The 21358-nt window shown below is 47.2% G+C and overlaps 1 protein-coding gene across 1 annotated transcript; it reads left to right on the forward strand.

Moving 5' to 3' along the window:
* The first annotated feature begins 352 nt into the window (after positions 1-352).
* Positions 353-19586, forward strand: PPM1D (protein phosphatase, Mg2+/Mn2+ dependent 1D). Its single transcript, XM_033078359.2, has 6 exons — positions 353-889; positions 4970-5198; positions 7314-7438; positions 13031-13221; positions 14835-15074; positions 18149-19586. Exons 1-6 carry the CDS (start codon positions 445-447, stop codon positions 18692-18694), a joined length of 1776 nt encoding a protein of 591 aa, XP_032934250.1. The 5' UTR covers positions 353-444; the 3' UTR covers positions 18695-19586.
* Positions 19587-21358: the final 1772 nt, after the last annotated feature.

Below are 21358 nucleotides of genomic sequence, written 5' to 3' on the forward strand. Positions count from 1 at the left end.
ACAGAGGGGATTGTTGGGTGTCAGTACCGGCACGGCACAGCTCCAGGGATGCACAGAGGGGATTGTTGGGTGTCAGTACCGGCACAGCACAGCTCCGGGGATGCACAGAGGGGATTGTTGGGTGTCAGTACCGGCACAGCGACACAGCCGAAGGGGTCCCGGCGGGTCCCGTCCCGCCCGCGCTCCGCGCAGCGCTCCCACCCGCCGGCCGCAGGGGGCGCGGCGGAGCCCGGGCCGCGCCCGCCGCCCCTTCCGCCGCGGCGGGGCCGGCAGGGGGCGCTGGGCGGGCCCGTGGCCGTTCCCGTTCCGGCGGGCGCAGCGAGCGGCAGCGGGAGCGGCCGGGGCCGCCGCGGACATGCCCGAGCGCCGCCGCCGCTGCCGCCTCCAGCAATAGCCCTCGGGCGGGCAGCGCCGCGCGGAGCCGCCTCCCCCTCCCTTCTCCCCATGGAGGGGCCGTACGCGCTCGGGGTGAGCGTGTTCTCCGACCAGGGCGGCAGGAAATACATGGAGGACGTGACCCACATCGTGGTGGAGCCCGAGCCGCCGCCGGCCGGGGCGCACAAAGGCGGAGCGGCGCCCGCAGGCCCCGGCGCGGCCGAGCCCCCGGCCGAGAGCGGGCGGCGGCGGGGAGGGACCCCGCGGGCTGCCGAGGACGGGGCGCATTCCCCCGGGTCCGGGTCCGGCCCCGGGCGGCGGCCGCGCCGCTCCGTCGCTTTCTTCGCCGTGTGCGACGGGCACGGCGGGCGGGAGGCGGCCCAGTTCGCCCGGGAGAACCTGTGGGGCTTCATCAAGAAGCAGAAGGGTTTCTGCTCGGCGGAGCCGGCCGAGGTGTGCGCGGCCCTGCGCAAGGGTTTCATCGCCTGCCACCGCGCCATGTGGAAAAAGCTGCGTAAGTGCCCGGAGCCCGCTGCGGACCCTCGGCTGCCCTGCCCGCCCCCGCTCCGCTTCCCAGGCGCCTTTTCCTCCCCCTCTCCCGCACTATTGTGAGCGCTTCCCTCCCTGCTGCCCTCCTCCATCCCCGCGGAGCGCGGGAGCGCGTCCCGCCCGCTGAGCCGAGCGGTGCGGGAAAACCAGAACAACTGGAGGGCACGCTGGGAGACAGGGATGTAAACACAGGCTGAGGATGCGCTGGGCTGTTACGTAGCTGGGAATGATGCGATGGTAGGGCTGCGGTTTGTTTTCATCGCTTTCCAAATTCGATTCATTGGGAATGGCTTCATTTTGTTGCCTTAGCTAATGGCACTGAACTCCCCCTGAGATATCCCTTGCATCATGAAAACGGAATTTAAACAAACTGAAATGGTCTGGGAGCGGTGTTTTTTCCCTAACGGTGCTTCCGACTGTTTTTGTGAGTCCTGATGGAAGAATTGCAATGTTTATGGTTTATAACTCACTCCCAGTGTCCCTGACAAAACAGCAAGCTCGCTTGGCATCCTGAGGATGATTTTGATAGACATAAATAGATATCATCTTTATGTATTTTTGTATGTATTAGTTACTTAATTGCAGTAGCACAGAAGTTGAGGTTGTGAATGAGTCAGTGTTAGGAGAGGAGCATGCCCAGACAAGTGACAGTCATCATTCCTGTACTCATCCTCCTCGCAGAGGTCCTGTGAGGCTGCAGTTCGAGTTTCTGAAAGGCTTTTTCTTCCTTGTGAGATGAAGGTTCTGACTTAGAGCATAGCTCTGTATATGGAATGTGTAGAATGTGTGTGTATTGTTTATGCATTTAGGCATTCAGAAGCTTCAGAGGAAAAGCAAAAGCAGAGTGCAGTGTGTGAAGGGAGGTGTGGAACACGGTAAAACTGGATTCAAAATCGTGACAGTGACAGTTGGGCTTGGGAGGGAAACCTGAAAAGCAAGAATTGCGCTCAGAGCACCGCGGGCTTTCAACGAAGTGATTGGGGGAGGGAGTAGAGTTTCAAAAGAGTTTCATTTTCCTTTTTCTTCAATAGCAAAATAGAGAAGTTGTGCGAATGTCAGCTACTTGAGGAGATTATGGGGGAAGGAACAGTGAGTTTGAGGGCACAGAGGGAAGGGTGTGAATTTTAGAAGCACCAGAACTTGACCACAGCCTTGGCAATGGGGTGTGCAGCCTCCTGGGCTGAGGGCTGGGTGATAAGGAGCAAAATGTGTGAGCAGGGGGAACAGGCATGGAGGGGGGGAAGATAAGCAGTTCAGTTTTCTGGCTGTTGAGTCCCTGGTGTGGTTTTTGTCACTGGAACTCTGTGAGCACTGAAGGCAGGGAGCTCTGTTTAGTAATGGGTGTTTAGCAAACAGCACCGGGGCTGTGGAAGCAATTGAAATTGTTGTGAGAAACAGCACAGCTCTGGCTGGGAGCCTTTGATGGCACTTTGAGGTTGGCTGTTTAGTAAACTCCAGAGCTTGTTTGCTCCTCCTGATTCCTGCTGCACGTGCTTAACAGCCCGGGTTTTGTGGGACAAGCCCATCATTATCTCCAGTTTATAACTTCATCCTGTTGTGGAGTCCCAGTGGGAGTTCCAGTGACAGGCAATAATTTTCCATGTTATGTGTGAAGCAGCTTTTTAACTGTGTGTTGGTGACACTGTGGACATGGAATGGAGACTGGGCTTGTTGGAGTCTAAGTGTGTGGGAGAATGGTTTGGAATTTTGGGGGGGAGGATGGAGTTTTGATTGCTTCCAGTTGGCTGTTGGAGGGGAAGCTTGTGCTGGGCTGCTCTCTTGGGTTTTGGAAGCTCTGGTGTCATCCCCTGTGTCCCTTGGTGGACACAAACCACACTGATCATGACAGCACCAGAAAAATGAAACCAGAAAAATGCCCATTTGTCACTGGTGATCGTTTTTGACGTTAATTCTGTAGTAATAAAATTCTCTGAATGCCAAAGGTCTTCTGGAGTAAGAGTTCATTTTGGAAGCTACAGAATGAGTTGAGTTTATGAGTTCAAAGTTACAGATCTGGGTGTGAAGGGCAGTGGTTTTCAAGTAGAGGGGGGGAAAATGTTTCAGGAAGATGTGCTGTGTTGCTCCTGATCCATGAAGGAGTTGAGTCCGTGGATTTGATTTTAATACTTGAGCTCAGAAGGAATCCCAGCAGTTCTGACACTTTTGCTGGTTCCTGGTAAGACACAATCTCTACAGAGAGAACTGGGCTGTATCTAATACTTATCTCTGAACAGGAACAAGGCATGAGCTGCAGTCTCTGGATGACAGGCAGATAATTCCTGGTTTTGTTGAGCCTAAAATCTGAGGCTGCTGCATCATTCTCTCTCCCACAAGTGGGTGATTTCCTTCTCTCTGCTCCCCATCCCCATAAAGGCTGATTTGACTCTCTAGTAGATTTTATTGCTGTTCAGGGGTTGTTGCACTGACAGAAACTCATTAGTTGCAGCTTGTTTTCTGTTAAGTGCATGGTTGAAGTCCTCATTACCACTTTGCTCCCTCCTTTGTTTGCTTTCCATTTGGAATGTGTTAGATTTAATATCCACAGTTAAAACTGCCAGACAAAGTACTTCCAATAAGCTGATTGAATGTTTGTGTTCTTGAAATAAAGCTGTTCCTAGGGAGAAAGTGTGTTTTAGTATTTAGAACACAGAGCTAGAACTGTTGGAACTTAAATGTTTCAATCGTGCTGGAAGTCTTGATAGCTCACACTGAGGAAATGCAACTTTTATCTTCATACTGCCTGTGAATTCTACTGCTCAAATTCTCCTTTTCCATCAGCTCCCTTCCATGTCTTCTCTCAGGCACCTGAACATCATTCCATGGCACTAAAACTTAAGTTCCTATTTTTTTTATTCTGTTTAAAGCTTTAGAAGATTAAAATATCTGTTTTCACAGAGGATAAGGTATAACTGCATTTTCCTTTTCCTTCCTTGTGTGTTTATTTGCTGTGTGTTGTGCCACCAACAGAGAATGCTGTGCTTTGGCAGCCTGAGCTGGGTATTTCCTGCAAACAGCTTGTGTCACAGTGGAGTTTTTGTGTAGTGCTGTGTGAGCCTGACTTGTGAAGTGCAGGAGATAGAATGTGACAGGGAGATGAGGCTCCCTTTGGAGTTTGTCTGGAGACATGAGTGGGTGCAGCGAGGAAGAAACACGAGGTTGCTGTTGACAGTTGGAATCAACTGATAACTGGGAGCTGAGCCTGCTCCTGGTGGGTGCTGGGGTGGGGAGGAGGAGGATGGTGAGCCTGGCCTGGCTCCATGGGGGTGTTGTCTCAATTTGTGCACTGCTGGGAGGAGATGGACTTGTGTGTGTAGGCACAAAAATAGGAAAGGCATGAACGGGAAATGTGGATGGAGCTGGAGAGAGTGGTGTAACAGCAAGTTTGTAGAAGTGGTTTGAGGGCAAAGCAGTTGAGGAAAGAGATTTCCCTAACCATGTGTAGTTGTGTTATTGCTGTGAATTGTAGGGGTGTCTCCTGTAGAATTGAAGGAGAGCATACTGAGATAGTCTGAATTATTCAGTGCTCCAAGGGGAAATGTGAGTAAAACATCTGACATGTCATTCAGCACAAAATGTTGCTGTTCAGCCTGTGAAAGTAAAATAGCAGTTTTTCACCCTTCCAATGGGATCAGGAATGTCCACAAATCCTGATTGCCAGTCAAATATCCAGACAAAATTACTGAGTTTAGGGCACTTCTGTTACTTCAGACGGGGAACTGAAGAGTAAAATCCCAATGAAACACTTGATTGAGCCTGTTCAGCCCCCAAGGAACACATCTTCTAGTGATGCTTGGAATATCAAACCAGAGGAGCCAGTTTTCAGAACCCTCTCATGGTGCTTTGATCCTGTTTAAGCTAAGTTTGAGTCAGTTTAAGCTGAGCTTTGGGAAGGATGTTAAAATAATGAGGGGAACTGGGGACACTGCTTGACCTGCCTGTTGCTCTAACATCCCACAAGCCTCTGAGATGCCCTTCAAGGCATTCCCAGCCCCCCAGAACTAATCCTGTGCTTTGTGTGTGTGTTCTGCTCTGTTTCTCCTTGCAGCAGAGTGGCCCAAGACCATGACAGGGCTGCCCAGCACGTCGGGGACCACGGCCAGCGTGGTGATCATCCGCGGCTCCAAGATGTACGTGGCCCACGTGGGCGACTCAGGAGTGGTGCTGGGGGTCCAGGATGACCCCAAGGATGACTTTGTGAGAGCTGTGGAGGTGACACAGGACCACAAGCCAGAGCTTCCCAAAGAAAGGGAGAGAATTGAAGGCCTTGGGGGCAGGTAGGTTTGTCTGCTTTCACTAAGCTTGAGCTTGTTGTGGGAGGGCACACAAGGAGCTGAATCTCAGCAAATTCTCTTTTGTTCTCTTAATTTTTCTGACAGCTTATTGGGGAATAAATTACAGGGATCCATTGTTACACTGTTGTGTTTTTTGCTAGTGGTTTATAGTAAATCCAGAATTTGAATTTCCTGGTGGATCATGCAGCTGAGGGGTGGTTACAGTTCTAAATGTTCCCCAACAGCTTTTTGCAAGCAGAGATGTTCATTTTTGACCTATTTTCCTTTAAGTTCTGAACCTGCAGGTTGGGCAAATTGCCTTTCCACACAGGTAAAACGATACCAGATCTGGAATATCCAGTTTGTCACAGCACTCTAATTTCTCAGGCATTCTGCATTGTCCCTCAGATGACAGTGGCAGCTGTTGAACAGGCTCCTCAAAGCTTCTGCTTGGGGAAAAATCCTGGATTTGAAACAAAAACCTGCCTTTGCTGTTTGAACACCTCAATTTAGCACCTGTCTGTCCAGGAGCCATTCCCTGGCAGGAGCTGGCAGATGTTGGCACATCTGAGCTGGGGTGGGTGTGTGTTCCCTGGAAGGGAAGGGGGAGCAGGCAGGGCTCTGTCAGGTGGCACAAATGTTCAGAGACAGCCCCCAGGGCCTCAGCAGATGGATGGGCACGGTTTCCTCCTCAGAGCAGGGATCACTGAAGGTTTTCCTGCTGCCATCATTCATCTGGGAGCCCTGTCAGCCCATTAACCTTCAGGATTTTGTGTCTCTGGCAGGTGGGAGGTGAGCAGGGGCTGTTTTGCAGGAGGGATAACCTGCAGTTTTGCTGTTTCTCAGAGATTGGAAGTCTGATGGTTCAAAGATGCATCCCCTGAAATGTAGTATCTACAGGAATGGTTAAATTCTTTTTTGTTGTTGTTTTGTTTTGTTTTTACTGACTGTCCTCCTGGTTTTGCCAGGCTGGCTGTGAGGTGCAGCTGTGCTTGGGAATGCCTTGTCTTTCATGTCAGCAAACTGGGAACAGTTAATGAGAGATGAGGGAATCTTCCATTAAAATGCCATTTTCCCAGTAACATTCTGAGTGTGGGATGAGCTTTTCTTTCCAAAAGTGACTGAAGTGAGCTCTGTGTGGTCATTAGTTGTACAAGTGGATGAGATCAAGTTTTAGGATGTGGTGTTTGTGACTTTGCTGTGCTCTGGATGGAGCTGAACATGCCCTTGTTGTTAAGGCCTTTGAAGTGTCAGGAAGTGCATCTTGAATGGCTTCAGCATGAGGAATCTTGAGGCTGTTCCAGGGCTGCTCAGTTTCTAATTACCAATGGCTGTTCCTTGGATGAAAGGAACGTTCAAGTATCCAGTTCCTAACTTGGTCAGGACCAAGCTTTGCTAGTTCCTGTTTCATTAGCTCTTATTTCTTGATGGTTCACACTTGGTCTTTCTCCCCTGCCTGGCACAGCTGCCCCAGTTATTTGCTCTGTAGCTCCTTTGACCCTCCAGTGCCATCTGGGAGAGGCAAAGCAGCGCTGAGTGCCTCAGAGCAGGTGTTGACATGCAAATGCAGAGCTGTTCTCCCCATCTCCTGCTTCCTGCACACACCAGCCCGGGACAGGGACAGTTCCTCTTTTGTCTCTGCCTGCTCTTGGTACTCCTTCCATTAAGCAAATCCTTTCAGGAGGTTGCTCTTTCTTTTCTGTAGTTTCAGCTGTGCCATGCTGCTCTGAGCAGCCAAACTTTGGGACTGAAGGAGGAGCTGTGTGGAATTTACACCTGAGAGAGCTGATGTCATCTGAGGGAGGCAAACCCAGCTCTGTCCTGTCTCTGACAGATTAAAAACACCCTCTTGCTTATGTTGTAACCACCAGAATTTCTTCCAGGTCTTCATTACCTTGTTTTTTGGTTTTTTTCCTACCCTTCATGTCTCACTTTTCCCCTTGGCTTTATATGGAACTATCAAAGTGCTATCGTGAGTTTCAGAATATTTCATTGTGCTGAGTAACTTCCCCAAGTCAGTTATTATTACCTCCACATTTGCATATTTAACTGGTTTTGCCTCTTCACCACCAACTTCCCCGTTCCTGTTGCTAACCTCTGTGCTCTCTGTGCTTTCAGTGTGATCAATAAGTCTGGTGTGAACCGTGTGGTGTGGAAGAGGCCCCGGCTGAGCCACAACGGCCCCGTGCGCCGCAGCACCGTCATCGACCAGATCCCCTTCCTGGCCGTGGCCAGAGCCCTGGGTGAGTCCCTCAGCTCCATCATCCCCTGCCTTTGCCAAAACTCACAGCTTGGAGGGGTCTCCTCACAAAGTCTGGGCCTTTAAAGTGTGTTTTTAATGTGATCATACTGCATTTTTTGAATAATGCTGTAATTGTAAGTTGTGTTCTTCTCTCCTTAACTTTCAGGGTTTTCAGCCCTGCAAGGATGGGATTTAATTTTACCACCAACTAATGACAAATTACAGCCCCATTATCTTAGACAAAAGTGTACAAGCTCTGTGTATGGGACATCACTTTTGTTTGTACCAGCAATGAAGTTTTGCTGGATGGTGTATGAATTGCTTCAGTCTTTCTTTTGTGGAGAATCTTTTTGTTGTTTTAAAAGATTTGGCATAGAATGGCATGAAAGTCAAATCTGTTGAACTATAACTTTTTGGGAGTACTAGAAATGAGAAACTGCCTTTGAGGAGCACCTCATTCCAAGGATAGAAAGGGATATTGCAGCACTAGAGGACTTGTGATGAATGGTTTTTTGGGAAGTACTTCTTAACTGAATTATTTAGTATCTTTTACCCGTGAGTGTTTCTGGTAGTTTTTCTCCTTGAATTCCATTGCAGAATGCCAATATTTGGCTATTCATGTGTTTTTTCCCTTTGTGCAGTGCAGAATCTTCTCTGCAGATATACCCAGAATAGGTTTGATTTGCTGGCTTGTGGTTTTTACTCTAAGAGCTGTGCTGGAATTCCCTGCTGGCAGCTTGGCAGTGCTGTCAGTGCTGCTGGGTCAGCTGCAGTGCCCATGGGAACAGACTGTTCTGGGACCAGGGTTTGCATCATTCCACAGCCTTGCTGTGTCTTATTTCACAGGCAGGAATAGCTGTGCCACAGGGATTTGTCCAGAGAGTTTTGCAGTGATAATGAACGTGGAAAAGTCAGCTGTGTGTCAAGCAAGGAGTCACAGGTGCCTGAAAATTAAAAGTTTTTATTTTAAAGATTTTTTTCTCAGTATCTGAAAGTCTTTGTGTCATATTTCAGGTAGGGTAGCATTTATTTTGTGATTAGGAGAAGGGAGGTGTTCCTCCTGCCCTGCAAAATGTGGATACTTAATTTTGATGCATCTTTTGTTCCTGTGATTGAAAGTTTGCTGCTGGCTTTTGATCTGGTTGCTCCCAGCAAGCTGAACCAAAGGATTTGGCTGGGGTTTGTGTGCAGATGGGAATTCAGGGAACCATGCATTTGTTAACCCCCAGTGCATTCTTTCCCAGCAAGTGCATGGGGAGAGGATTACTGGAGAGTTTTCAGGTCCAGAAAATGGGAATGCCTTTCTCTTATCAATTCCTGGGTTTGAAAGCTCAAACCCCATGCTGGGACCAGCCTCCCCTCCTGCCAGGTCCCAACCTGGAGAACAATTTGTAGCAGGAAACAAGAATCTCTCAACAGAGAAACTTAGTTGGGAATTTATTATATTTAGAATGGGGGAGATTATCTGATTAAAACATCTAAAATTCAGATCATATATGGTGTTTTAAGTGTCTCCCTTACAACACTTTAAAATATTTTGATGCAATCTCATCCCCCAGTGTTTAAGTCTAGAGCACTCTTAAGGAGTTGAGGAAAGGTTTTGGAAACAGCAGGAATAAAGCACTGTGGAAAAGTTGCATTCAGGCAGCAGAAAATCCTGGTGCAGAAGAAATCCTTGTGGCCAGATTGGTTCTGTTGATACCCTTTCCCTTTCTGATTGTCACAAGTGCCCTTGTGCCCTAAAACAAGCATTTGTGGTATGCACAGTGGCTGTATTTAAATAATGCTTAATTTATTTATAGCCCCATAACAAGTCAGAAATATTTGGGCTTTGTGCAGTCCCTGTGAAGTGCTTTAATGTACACAGCAGGTTTGTGTGTTCTGATTAAACCATTTTAAGCTGTGACAGAGTTCTGATTTCACAGCTACTTCTGCTGACCTTTTGTGGGCTATGAGAACATTTTTTTAAAAATTCTGATTTGCCTTGAAATAGATACTCATGGATCTGTGGTGGGGGATTGCCTGGCACTGCTGGAGCTGTTGGGGAGGTTTAAATGAATGAATGATGAAACCTGAGCCAGGAGCCCGTTATTCAACCACTCCCTCCTGTGGGAACATGAACTCTGCTTCCCCTGGGTTTTTTATGCAGGGATATAAAAGATTCACCCCCGTATTTCAGGTGGAGCAGCCTCCACCGTGCAGGTTTGAGTCTTGGCAAGAACAGGAGTTTCCTGCTGCCCTCTAGGAGCAGTTCAGCACCAGAGCAGGGAATCCTCGTGGAGCTGCTGCAGGAGTCTCTGACAGGGATGGGGAAGCTGTTTTCTGACTGGGTGCCAGAAGTGCTTTGTGAAGCTCTCTGAATGCACATACCATGAAATCCTGGAGAAGAGGCTATGGCTGACCTCAAACGATCTGAGGAAATTCCTGTGTAAGATTTTAGGGTTGTTTACATGCATTTAACTGGTTTTAAAATTAAATTACCAAACAGAATGGGCACGGTTGCCACTCAGTTTTTCCTTCCTGCTCCATTCTAGGCTATGAACCTGAATCACATGGAATTGTCCAAGTTGAATTTACAGCAATTTCCAGCTTCTATTGATAATTGCTGTTCTGCTTTATCTCTATAAAACCAGACAAACTTGGGGGTACATTTAGGATTCTTTTCTTGTCCTCAGGATATCTTGCTGTTGCTTGTACAATTTTCTTCAGTCCTGAGACAAAATAATAAATGTGCTTTGCTCTGGGGATCTGTGTGTTACATCATGTGAGGGCACCTGTGGCTCCTTGTGGAGAAAAACTTTGATTTACAAAGCTCTGGGATTAATCAAACTGAGGTTTTATTTTGGATTGAATTATGAAAGTCAAGTTTTCTTTCCTCTATTAAAACCAAAAGCCCTTTTTATGTGCAAAACAACATCTCCAGAAACTGAAATGAAAGACTTTTGATTTATGTGATTCCTGGACATGCTTTTGCTCTAAGAAGGCTTTGGGCTTAATCCAATCCAGCCCACTTACATGATGTTTTTGTTTGTAACTTCCATTATTCCCTGGCAGCACTTGACTTAGGTTTGTTGTTGTAGTTTATAAGGTAACAGTGAGCAGATAAGAGACTGCATAGTTTGAAATATTCTTACAGACAGCTAGATTAGTTTCCTGATCCTTTAGTATTTGGTTTCAAACGTTTATTTCATTTTGAAAGATGCAGTGTAGATCTCTGTGTATTATTCTGGTTTGAGTCAGGACTAAGAAACAGGTTTTTCTGGAAGATATGGAAGGAACTCCATTAAAAACTTTTTTTGTTTTGTTTGTAAAAGAAATATGCAAACCTCACACTGAAAGAAATACTCCCAGTGTGTAAGTTTTTAAAGAAGAAGATTGTCAAGAGTTTTGTAAATGTTTGGGTTTTAATTCAGAACAAAAACAGTCTGAGAACCTGGCATTGCAGCCCTGTAACACCAACCTCTGGCACAGCCCAGCTTCCCTGCTCTGCCTGCTTTGGAGCACAGTGAAAGGCTCCAGAGCACTTTGAAATGCTCAGGGAAATTGTTCTGTGCTTTCTGGCTGCTCTCCTCTCCCTCTTCCCTTCCCAGAGGTGTGACAGGGGCTGCCAGGGGGATATCTCTGCAGGAATCTCTTGTGTTCCTGGGATGCTGAGGGGGCACAGCTGGGCAGGAGCTCCACAAAGCAAAATAAACATCTCAGTGTGCCCCACCCTGTGAGATGGGCTGGCCTGGGTGGGCTCAGAGTTGGGAGGGTCTGTGAGAGTCCCTCTGTGCCCTTCAGCAGTTTATAACCCTTGAGTTGGCCTCGTGAGCACTGTGATATTCCCATTATGCTGTGAGAGCCTCCTTCCCCTTGGAGCAGATCCCTGGGATCAGTGAGATGGTTTTGGCTGTTTGCTGGGGAAGGGCAGCAGATGGACCCTGACACGTGTGTGAAAGAGCCCAAATTAATGAACATTGGTTATTTTTATCACTCAGCACAGTACTTTTAATTAAAAAAACAATGCAGCTAATAACATTTTGTCATTTCTCCTACATGAGTATGAACAAACTGGCAAATGGACGTGTAAAAATATGACATCTATTGGAAATTGCTGCTGCTTTTGTTTCACCTGCTGTGGCCGTGACAGAGATGTGAGAAACTCTGAGTGCATGCAGCAAGACTTTCCGTGGCAATTCACATCCAATAATCGCTCGGCTCTCGTGTTACAGTATTTATTTTGATCTCACTGCCAGCTGGCTTTGTCGGGAGCCTGTGGCAGCCCAGTGCACCTCTGGAGGAGCAGGCTTGGCTTTTAATTAGCACTCATTAGCAGCAGTGCTTGTGGGGCTGCTGCGGCCAGGCTGGGGAGAATCGGGGCTGTAATGAGGCTGGGCTGCGGTGGAGTGCGGTAATTGAGTTGAAGTATTCCCTTTCCTGCTTCTGGAAAAGTCTTTTCAACTGCTTGATAGCTTAAGGCAAAGCTAATGGAGACAAGGAGGAAGACAAAAAGCTTATTTATTGTCTTTAAAAGGGTGCTGATGGATGTGGCAGAAGCTCCAGGCTTTGTCCAGCAAAAAAAGCAAAGGAAGAGCCTGACAAAACCTTACCCTTGAGCTTCTGTTTGCTGCTCAGCTCTGCCATTTTAATTAATTTCTGCTTTTAAAGATGTGTGTTCTGCACAGAAAAATGCTTGCAAGTAGTAATACTAACGTTACTTTTTTGTGGCTTATCACTACAGGAAACTGTTTGTGGACATGGAAATAAATGTTAAAAAGGTGTTAGGGCAAATTATTACTATTCTTGAATTGAAGGGCTAACCTTAGAAAAGGTTTTTAATTTTTCAAGTGTGCTTGGTAAATAGAATTGAAATAAATTGATATGGAAGTGGATTTTTCTGCTGGAGTGGTTTTTATTTGAGGTTGGATTGGAGGGAGCTCTTGAAGCAGGGGATGATTTGACTCAGATGAGTTGTTCTGGGGAGGTGACCCCAAACTCATTCACACAGTGAGAGAGGTTTAAAAATAGGAATGCTCCCTGCATGAGGCTGTCCTAGGGAGAGGCTTGAGCTCTTCTTTGCTGCCTTCCTGCTGGACTCAGGCAGTGCCCCTGTTCTGTGGCTCCTGTCCAGCTCCCAGACTTGGCAGTGGTGTTCAGCTCACAGAGCTGTGTGCAAGTGATGCTCGAGCTGTGGGAGGCAAAGGGAATTTAACAGGGAAAAGGCTTCAGTCTCCTCTGCTTTTTCCTTTTTCCCTTCCCTGTGGCACCTGCACGCACAAATATTTGCACATTTGGTGTGGGATCAATCAAGCAAGGTGTAAGGAGAAATCTGTTAATTCAGCTAGGCTTTAGTTTGGGGAGTGATGGAGGTTTCACCATTTTCTAGGTATTAATCTGTTTCATTTCTCCTTTTTCCATAAATACTTGTTTTAGGAGAGTAGAAGACCTCTTTAGTTTAAATATGATTAGAAGGTGACTGGGCTGGAATTTATGTTCCTGCTGGTGACTCAAAGCTGATGAAGTTGATTTTCCTGGGTAGGAACATTTCCCTCTATTTTCCAACAGTGAGATTTCTCATGTAACAATTCCAACCCATTTTCTGCTTTGCCAGGTGATCTCTGGAGCTATGACTTCTACAGTGGGGAGTTTGTGGTGTCCCCTGAGCCCGACACCAGCGTGCACACGCTCGATCCCCAGAAGCACAAGTACATCATCCTTGGCAGTGACGGGCTCTGGAACATGATCCCACCTCAGGATGCCATCTCCATGTGCCAGGATCACGAGGAGAAGAAGTATTTCATGGTGAGAGCAGAAGGCAGTGTGGAAATTCCATCCTTGTTACCTCTAAAATTGTTCAGTCTGGTAGGGATAAAAACCCCCACAGAGCTGAGGGGGTTTAGGCAGAGTGATGGTTTTGCCACAACATAAAAGTTGTTACAATGCCAGTGATGTTAAATGCCATGGGTGTTAACAGCTTCAATTATTTGCTTTATGTTTTGGGGAAATTTGACTGGCAGGGTGTTGTCTGTGAATAATAAAGGAGATAATGAGTTTTTTCTCTAAGGAAGTTACACAAAATGCTGTCTGAACATTAAATTTATTTCACATTAAGGTGCATGTTATAATGCAGACTGTTTAGACTGAATTAAATTACTCTCTGATTTATTTTACAAAACAGTTGAGAATTTATATTGGAGCATCAGAGAGTAAACACTCTGCAAACCCCATGAGGGACTTTGGAAAAGACTGTAGCTTGTGTTCCAACCTCTTACAAGCTACTGCTGTGTTACTATTGATGCTGTTTGAAGCACTGTATACATGGAATATACCACAAACTGCTTTAAAGGTGGATTTAGGAAGGAAGATGTTTCATGAGTATTTCTGGAGGCGCTTTGGGGTGTGGTTTGTAGCAATGTGTGTGGCATGAGGGGCCTTGTGGTGGCTCTGTGTGACACCCTGTGTGTCCCTAGGGTGAATGGTGGCTCTGTGTGATGGCTCTGTGTGACTCTCCATGTGACATCCCCTATTCCTGTGTCCCCAGGGTGAGGCACAGCAGTTTTGTACCTGGCTTCTGGTGGCTGTGTGATGCCCTGTGTGTCCCCAGGGCGAGACCCGTCAGTCCTGTACCCAGCTGCTGGTGGCTGTGTGATGCTCTGTGTGACTCAGTGACACCCCCTGTCCCCTGTGTGTCCCCAGGGTGAGGCCCGGCAGTCCAGTGCCCGGATGCTGGTGACTCTGTGTGATGCTCTATATGTGACATCCCCTGTCCCCAGGGCAAGGCCCTGCAATTCTGTACCCAGCTGCTGGTGGCTGTGTGATGCTCTGTGTGACGCTGTGTCCCCTGTGTGTCCCCAGGGCGAGGCCCGGCAGTCCTGTGCCCGGATGCTGGTGGCTCTGTGTGTGTGATGGCTCTGTGTGATGCTCTGTGTGACACTGTGTCCCCTGTGTGTCCCCAGGGCGAGGCCCGGCAGTCCTGTGCCCGGCTGCTGGTAGCTCTGTGTGTGATGCTCTGTGTGACATCCCCTGTCCCCTGTGTGTCCCCAGGGTGAGGTGTGGCAGTCCTGTGCCCGGCTGCTGGTGGCTCTGTGTGTGTGATGCTCTGTGTGACACTGTGTCCCCTGTGTGTCCCCAAGGTGAGGTGTGGCAGTCCTGAACCCGGATGCTGGTGGCTGTGTGATGCTCTGTGTGACTCTCCATGTGACAGTCTGTGTCCCCTGTGTGTCCCCAGGGCGAGGCCCGGCAGTCCTGTGCCCGGATGCTGGTGGCTGTGTGTGTGATGGCTCTGTGTGATGCTCTGTGTGACACTGTGTCCCCTGTGTGTCCCCAGGGGGAGGTGTGGCAGTCCTGTGCCCGGCTGCTGGTGGCTCTGTGTGTGTGATGCTCTGTGTGACACTGTGTCCCCTGTGTGTCCCCAGGGCGAGGCCCGGCAGTCCTGTGCCCGGATGCTGGTGGGGCGGGCCCTGGGCCGCTGGAGGCAGCGGATGCTGCGCGCTGACAACACGAGCGCCATCGTCATCTGCATCGCGCCCCTGCGCGAGCGCGGCCGCTGGGACGGCGACGAGGAGCTGGTGCTCAACCTGGCCGAGGGGCCCAGCTACAGCAGCCCCGATGGCAGCAGCCTCACCCCCTCCCGCTGCTGCACGCCCCCCCTCAAGGTAAGGGCTCTCTGGGTCCCTTCCTGCCTCCCCAGCTCCCTGGGGCAGTCAGAACAGTGCCAGAGATTCAGCAATCTGCAGAGAAGCTCCTGAACTGTCAATATGCATCACTATTTAATGTTGCTATTTATGATTTTGTATTTTTACTGTATATGTCTAGATAATCGATGACTGAGATTGGCTCAGTTGGTTAAAACTTGGTATTGTCATTTCATGACCCTTGTGGGTCTCTTTCAGCTCTGAATATTCTGTGAAAGCCACAGTTACATCCTCAGTATTTCTACCTGTGCAAAGGTTTGGAGGACTGGACCAACTTTTAACAATGTTTCTTAAAATACTTCAATGCTCTGCCTTTGTTCCAATGTATGGATTTTCAGAATTGCTGCTGGTTGTTTATTGGTAGCTGTTGATCTGGGCTCTCTCCCTGATGTGGAGGAAATTGGTTCTGTTACTTTACAAACTTTGACATACAAGAACTTTAAGAAACAATGCAAGTTTTCTGAGATCCTCCCCAAAATTCAAGGCAGCCTTTTGAAGTAGAGAGGAGGAACCAGGGTGGGGATCAGAGGTATAAAAAAGAAAAGCATCCAACACACCCTTAGAAATGAAGGCTGGGCTGCAGTTTCTCTTCCTGCCTTGCCAGGTGCTTGCCCAGCCCAGGGATTGCAGATTGTGAACCCATCCCTGACAGGGCGTGCTTTCATTTGGCTTTGTTTGGTCGTGGTGGTGTTGGGCTTTTATTTTTTAAGGTTAATTTGTTCCAACACATGTTGCTGTAAAGAACATTTTCTCTCAGTACTGGGAGATCTCATTATCTTCCTTTGGTTGATTTGATGTTCTTTGTTGGAGGCAGAGACATCATAACATAAGGTCTTTCTGGAGGCTGCAAGTTGGAGTTGTTAACAGAAAGCAGAGCTCTTCAGAGGGTTTTTGTTTTGTTGTTTTGTGGCTTTTCTTCCCCCCATCTAAGAACTGGAGTGTAGTTATGAGTGGCTGTTTGTTTCAGTAATTACCAGCTGCTCCTGATTTAAGTCACTGTCCTTTGATGTTCTGCAGAATCTTCAGATAATTGTCCTTTGGGCAAAGGAAAAGAAAGCAGAAATTAGAAAGGGAGTTTTAAACATTCCCTTGGGAGAAACAAGCTGCTAATAAAATGGCAAGCTTCAACTTTGTCTCCTCCCCTTTCATCTAGTGGAGCAAAATCCATGAAAAGAGCCTTAAACCTAGCAAAATCTTGAGGAAAAAAAATTAAATTCTAAGTGCTCCTGAAATTTTTCAATCACAGTTTCTGTGAGGCCTTGATGCCTGACAGCTGCTACCTGCCAAAACAATTAATTTGGAAATAGATGGAGACCAAAGTTTCTTAATTAAACAAAAGTATTTCTTAATTGCTTGTCCTTCTGGCAGCAATTACTAATACCAAATTAATTCCAGTATTCCTGAGGCCAGTGAGGAAGATTGATTGGATTGTTGAGAAATTCAGCTGGTGATTGGTGGTTTATTTTTCCTGTTCTGTTACATCACTCTCCACCACCCATCCTCTGCCTTTCCTTGGCTTCCCGAAGCCTTGCTCAGTCTCAGCTGTTTGCACCAGCAGGAGATGTTGAGGAAAAGAACCACAACATTAAATGTCTTGCACAATAAAAAACATAAAACTGAGTTTTATGTGACACAATGTCACAATGAAATTGAGCAGCTGAAGTAGTGTTGCCAGAGCTGCTCTGTGTGTGTGATCTGTGTCCTCCTGGGTTCTGCAGGAGCTGAGATGAAGAATAACCTTTAAAATTCCATTCATAAAGGTCTTCCCTCTTGTGTTGCTAAATGCAGTAAAGCAATGTTACCTGAATGGTTTTGTCTACACATGGGGAGCACAGAGGAGTGGAAAAGCAGTGTGGATGTTGGGAACAACCCTGATTATCTATCTTTTCTCCTGGAGTGCATTTTATTAGAGCTGGAGTTGTTCTGGGTTATGGCTTCAGAAGCATCTGTTTGTGTGCCTGAGATGTGTCCCTGCCTGCTTCAGCTGTGTGCATTTCATTTTCCAGCACATGATTTTCTTAAAATAATAACTGCCATTTGCCTTCCACTGAGGGTGTGTAGCATGGCCTTGAAATTTCCTTTTGAAGGACTCCCTGAGTACCCAGGGACTTCTTCACAATTACATCTTTAATAAGGTCAGAATTCCTGTCTTCAGGGTGCTGCATAAACACTAATTTCCATAATCCCCCTGTGCATAGTGAGAGTATTGCTCCCATTTTCCTCTTGGTAAAACTGAGAATAAGGCAAAAAAACATTTCTCAGAGGCTGCAGAAGAGGTGAGGGTCAGAGTTTAGGAAGTGCCTGGTTCTTGGAACCTCACTGACTCTGATCCCAGGGAGTGGCTAGATGTGCTGTGAGGGATCCATGGGCAATAAAAAGTGTAATTTTGATAAGCAATAAAAAGTGTAACTTTACACAACAAACAGGAATGTTTTTAGATGGCTGTGCCTGTCACTGCCCCTGCCTGTGGGCAGCTGTGAGGAGGAGTTTGTCCAGCCCTGATAACCTGGTTATGCAGTAACTGAGAGTGCTGAACATGACAAAGGTCAGGAGCCTCTTGCTGCTGTTTGCCTTGATGGTGTTTGGCCAGGGAGCAGGTATAAATCAGTATAAATCAGGTATAAACCTCTGTCAGTGGCTCATGGAGGGAAATCCTGGAAATGCTGCTGCTGAAAATTGCAGAGGTTGCAGGCACTGCTTGTTCCCCTGAATCCCCAGGCAGAACTGTTTCCACCTCTCCACAGGGAGGGAAGATGACTCTGCTTTAGAGTAGGATTTACTCCTACATTTTCCTGCCTTTGATAAAGCTTAGGGAAATTCTACAAGTGCCTCACACTGTCTGTACCCTGACAGGATAAAGTTTGTTCCTGGAAGTGTCCAGGGCCAGGTGGGATGGGGCTTGGAGCAAGCTGGGATAGTGGAAGGTGTCCATTCCCATGGCAGAGTTTGGAACTGAGTTGTTTTGAAGGCCCCAAATCATTCTGTGACTGTACCATTATATTTATGCCTAAGTATTTTGTTTCCTTTCCCCTCAGCTCGTAGAAGATGATCCCTGGCCACGACTGAACTCTGCTGAGCCCATTCCTCCCCTCCTGCACAGCAACATGCTCTCAGAAAAATACCTGGAGCTGCCAAACGAGATTGCCAAAAGCAATTTCCCTTCGTCGGGAGGAGCCCCGAAGGATTCAGCCCCGCAGGAAGAGAAGTGCAGCAAAGCCCTGGCTCTGAGGCTCCAGGAATCCTACAGCAATGGTTTGTCAGTCAGCCTCTCCCCTTCCAACTCCGCCAACTCAGGCACGGACCAAAAAGGCTTCAAGGTGTCCCCTAACGGCCAAAGCAAGGCGCAGGACGCGGAGAGGACGCCCCCCGCCAGCTTTAAGCGGACATTGGAGGAATCCAACTCGGGCCCGGCGGTGAAGAAGCCGCGGCGGGGGCTGGGCCGGGCTCCGGGCGAGGCTGCGGCCGCCACCCCGCAGCGCAGGACCCCGTCCAAGCTGGCGATGCGGCGCAGCCTCCGCGGGCAGAAGAAGCTCAGCAGCTCCTTGTTCCACCCGCCCAGGAAAGCCGTGTGCGTCTGCTGAACCTCCTCCTCTTCTTCCTCCTCCTTCATCCCGGTGGCTGCACAAGTTTGAAGCTCTTCCCGTTGATCTTTTTTTAAAGTAGGAACTTTTTTTGGTATCCGACAGCTTTATCCCGGCCTTGTATTTGCTTGTATTATAACTGTGAATTTTGTAGATGTGTAGGGTATAAGTCACTGTAAAATGTGTGTAAATTTGTATTCCTTCATATAAATGTAGTCTCTTTTCTTCCTTGTATGATTGTTACGGCGGGGCTAAGCCTTGTTTAAAAAAAAAAAAAAAACCCACAAAACCGAAACAAAAAGTAAAATAATCCTTTTTGTTAATTTACTAAAGTCATCGATTTGTATACACTTCTTGTGAGGAGAATTTCACAACTTTTTAACTAAAGTAAATTATTAAACAGAATGGAAGATATGTATTTTCGTAGTCTGATACGTTCCACCTACAGTGTGTCTTTTAGAGAATACACTAGGTCTATATTTTGGTTTTAAATTTTAGATTTCTCTACTCAGAAATGAAATGTACGTGGAAGCAGAGATTTGAGTCTTGCTTTACACACCTCAGTGTCGATTTCATGGTAATTAAAATACTATGCAGTATCTTATTTAGTTGTATTTTTTTGTAACAATAATCGTCAGAAGTATTTAGCAAAAAAAGTGTGTTTTAAACAACTCCAATTCCCCAGAGCATCCAACAAAGCCATTCCCATCCCCTGTTCCAAATGAACATTTTATCCAGGCATCACTGCCCTCCTGAGATGTGTTTTCTGCTATTCCAATACTGATGGTGCTGCTAATACCTTTCAACACAAGTTCTTAAATTATTTTATGACTATTTTCATTGACTATGTGGACCATGTGTATGTTCACCTCAATAAAACACATGAAAATTTGATGGGGATGCTTTTTATTTTTAAAAATTTTTATTTCAAGCTTAAGCTCTTTTATTTATTCAGCAGTGAAATATGAATTTATTAGTACAAAATATATTCCTATTTATCTGGTATTCATGAAATATCTGAATACTCTCCCCTTTCTCACTGTGGCTTAGGAAACAAGACATCCCACTTTAGATTTTCACAGAACTGAATGTTTGACTGTAGGAATATAATAATTTTTAAAATTTTATTTTGATGGGGAGGCAAAAGACTTTATTCCAGTGGCCAGCATGGTTATTTATGGAACCCAGTTCTTTACTGCTGGAACAATAAAACACAGGCTGGAACCAGGCCTGCTATCTATATGTGTTACCATGGTGACAGAAATCCCAGGGGATTTTATTCCTGAAAATATTCCCTTTCATCTGTGCTGGGAACACAGCGCTGCCTGAGGAGAGGAAAGAAACAGCCTGTGCAAATTGGATCCTGCAAGGATTTATTTCTGTGGATGTGGGAAGGAACTTCAGTTCATAAAGTTTTGCTGTGATGTTGAAATTCTACCCCAGATGGGGAGGAAAGGCTGCAGAGGCCACAGCTGTGTGTGGCAACAACCTTTGCAACAGACTGAGGTAATAATAATTATCTGTTTTTAATTAATTTGCATTGAACCTTGGAGTGAGTGTAGAGTATAACACCTTGGTTAGAGGACTGTATTACTACTTATGAGGGAAATATACAAAAGAAAAGATTTGTACTGAATTTCCCAGGTTTTTTGCTTTTCCACCTTTTATTTTCTCTTAATAAATTAACCCAACCTTTCAGTTTTTCTTGAGGAAGCTGCTGGGTGATGGTCAGAATTAAACAGAGCTCCTCTGCACTGGGCAGAAACTTTCCTGCTGCTAGAAACTGGCAGCAGTTTACTCCTGGGTATATTTTCTTCTTTTTTTATCATTTGACTTCTCTGAAATTAATATTCAAAGCTGAGAGAGAGGGAATTTATACCTGACAAATTAACAGAGACTCCTTTGGTAAGATCGAACCCGAGTTACAACTTTTTCTTGCGAAATAAAGCTCGGATCTGTGCAAACCTGCTCCTGGGCACTTTGTGTTTGCTGGGTTCCTCTTCAGTCACTGTTTCATTCTCGTGGTATGTGGATGATGATGTTGTCACTGCAGTCAGGTGCATTCCCGGAGCAGATCACCCCTCCTGACCTGGTGCCACTGTCTGGAAACCTGAGCCAGGGCTCCGTGTGTCACCCTGAGGGATCTGGGCAGTGCTGGACACCTGTAAACATAAATCACACACTAGGCTGGAGAACTTAAATGTCACCCACGGGCAGGGACACCTTCCCCTGTCCCAGGTTGCTTCAAGCCCTGTCCAAACTGGCCTTGGACACTTCAGGGAAGGGGCAGCCACAGCTGCTCTGGGCACCCTGTGCCAGGGCCTGCCCACCTTCACAGGGAACAATTTCTATCATCAAAATCCACCCTCTGGCATTGTGAAGCCATTCCCTGTGTCCAGTCACTCCACACCCCTGTCCGAAGTCTCTCTCCATAGTGCTTGGAGCCCCTTTGGGGCTTTTGAGGCCCCTCCTCAGCCGTGTCTCCAGCGCTGCCACAGCACCCGAGCTGTGAGGGGCAGCAGCTCCTGCCCCTCACCAACCTGTGATGTCCCTGAGCTCTCCAGCCTGGGGACGCTTGCACCCCGCGGGAGTTCCGCCTTGCCGGGACTCTGCCAGCAGCGTTCTGCTCGTTCCCCACCTTCTCCCGGCCCCTCACATCCCCTC

Source organism: Catharus ustulatus, chromosome 22, assembly GCF_009819885.2.
Source record: "Catharus ustulatus isolate bCatUst1 chromosome 22, bCatUst1.pri.v2, whole genome shotgun sequence".
NCBI classification, from domain to species: domain Eukaryota; kingdom Metazoa; phylum Chordata; class Aves; order Passeriformes; family Turdidae; genus Catharus; species Catharus ustulatus.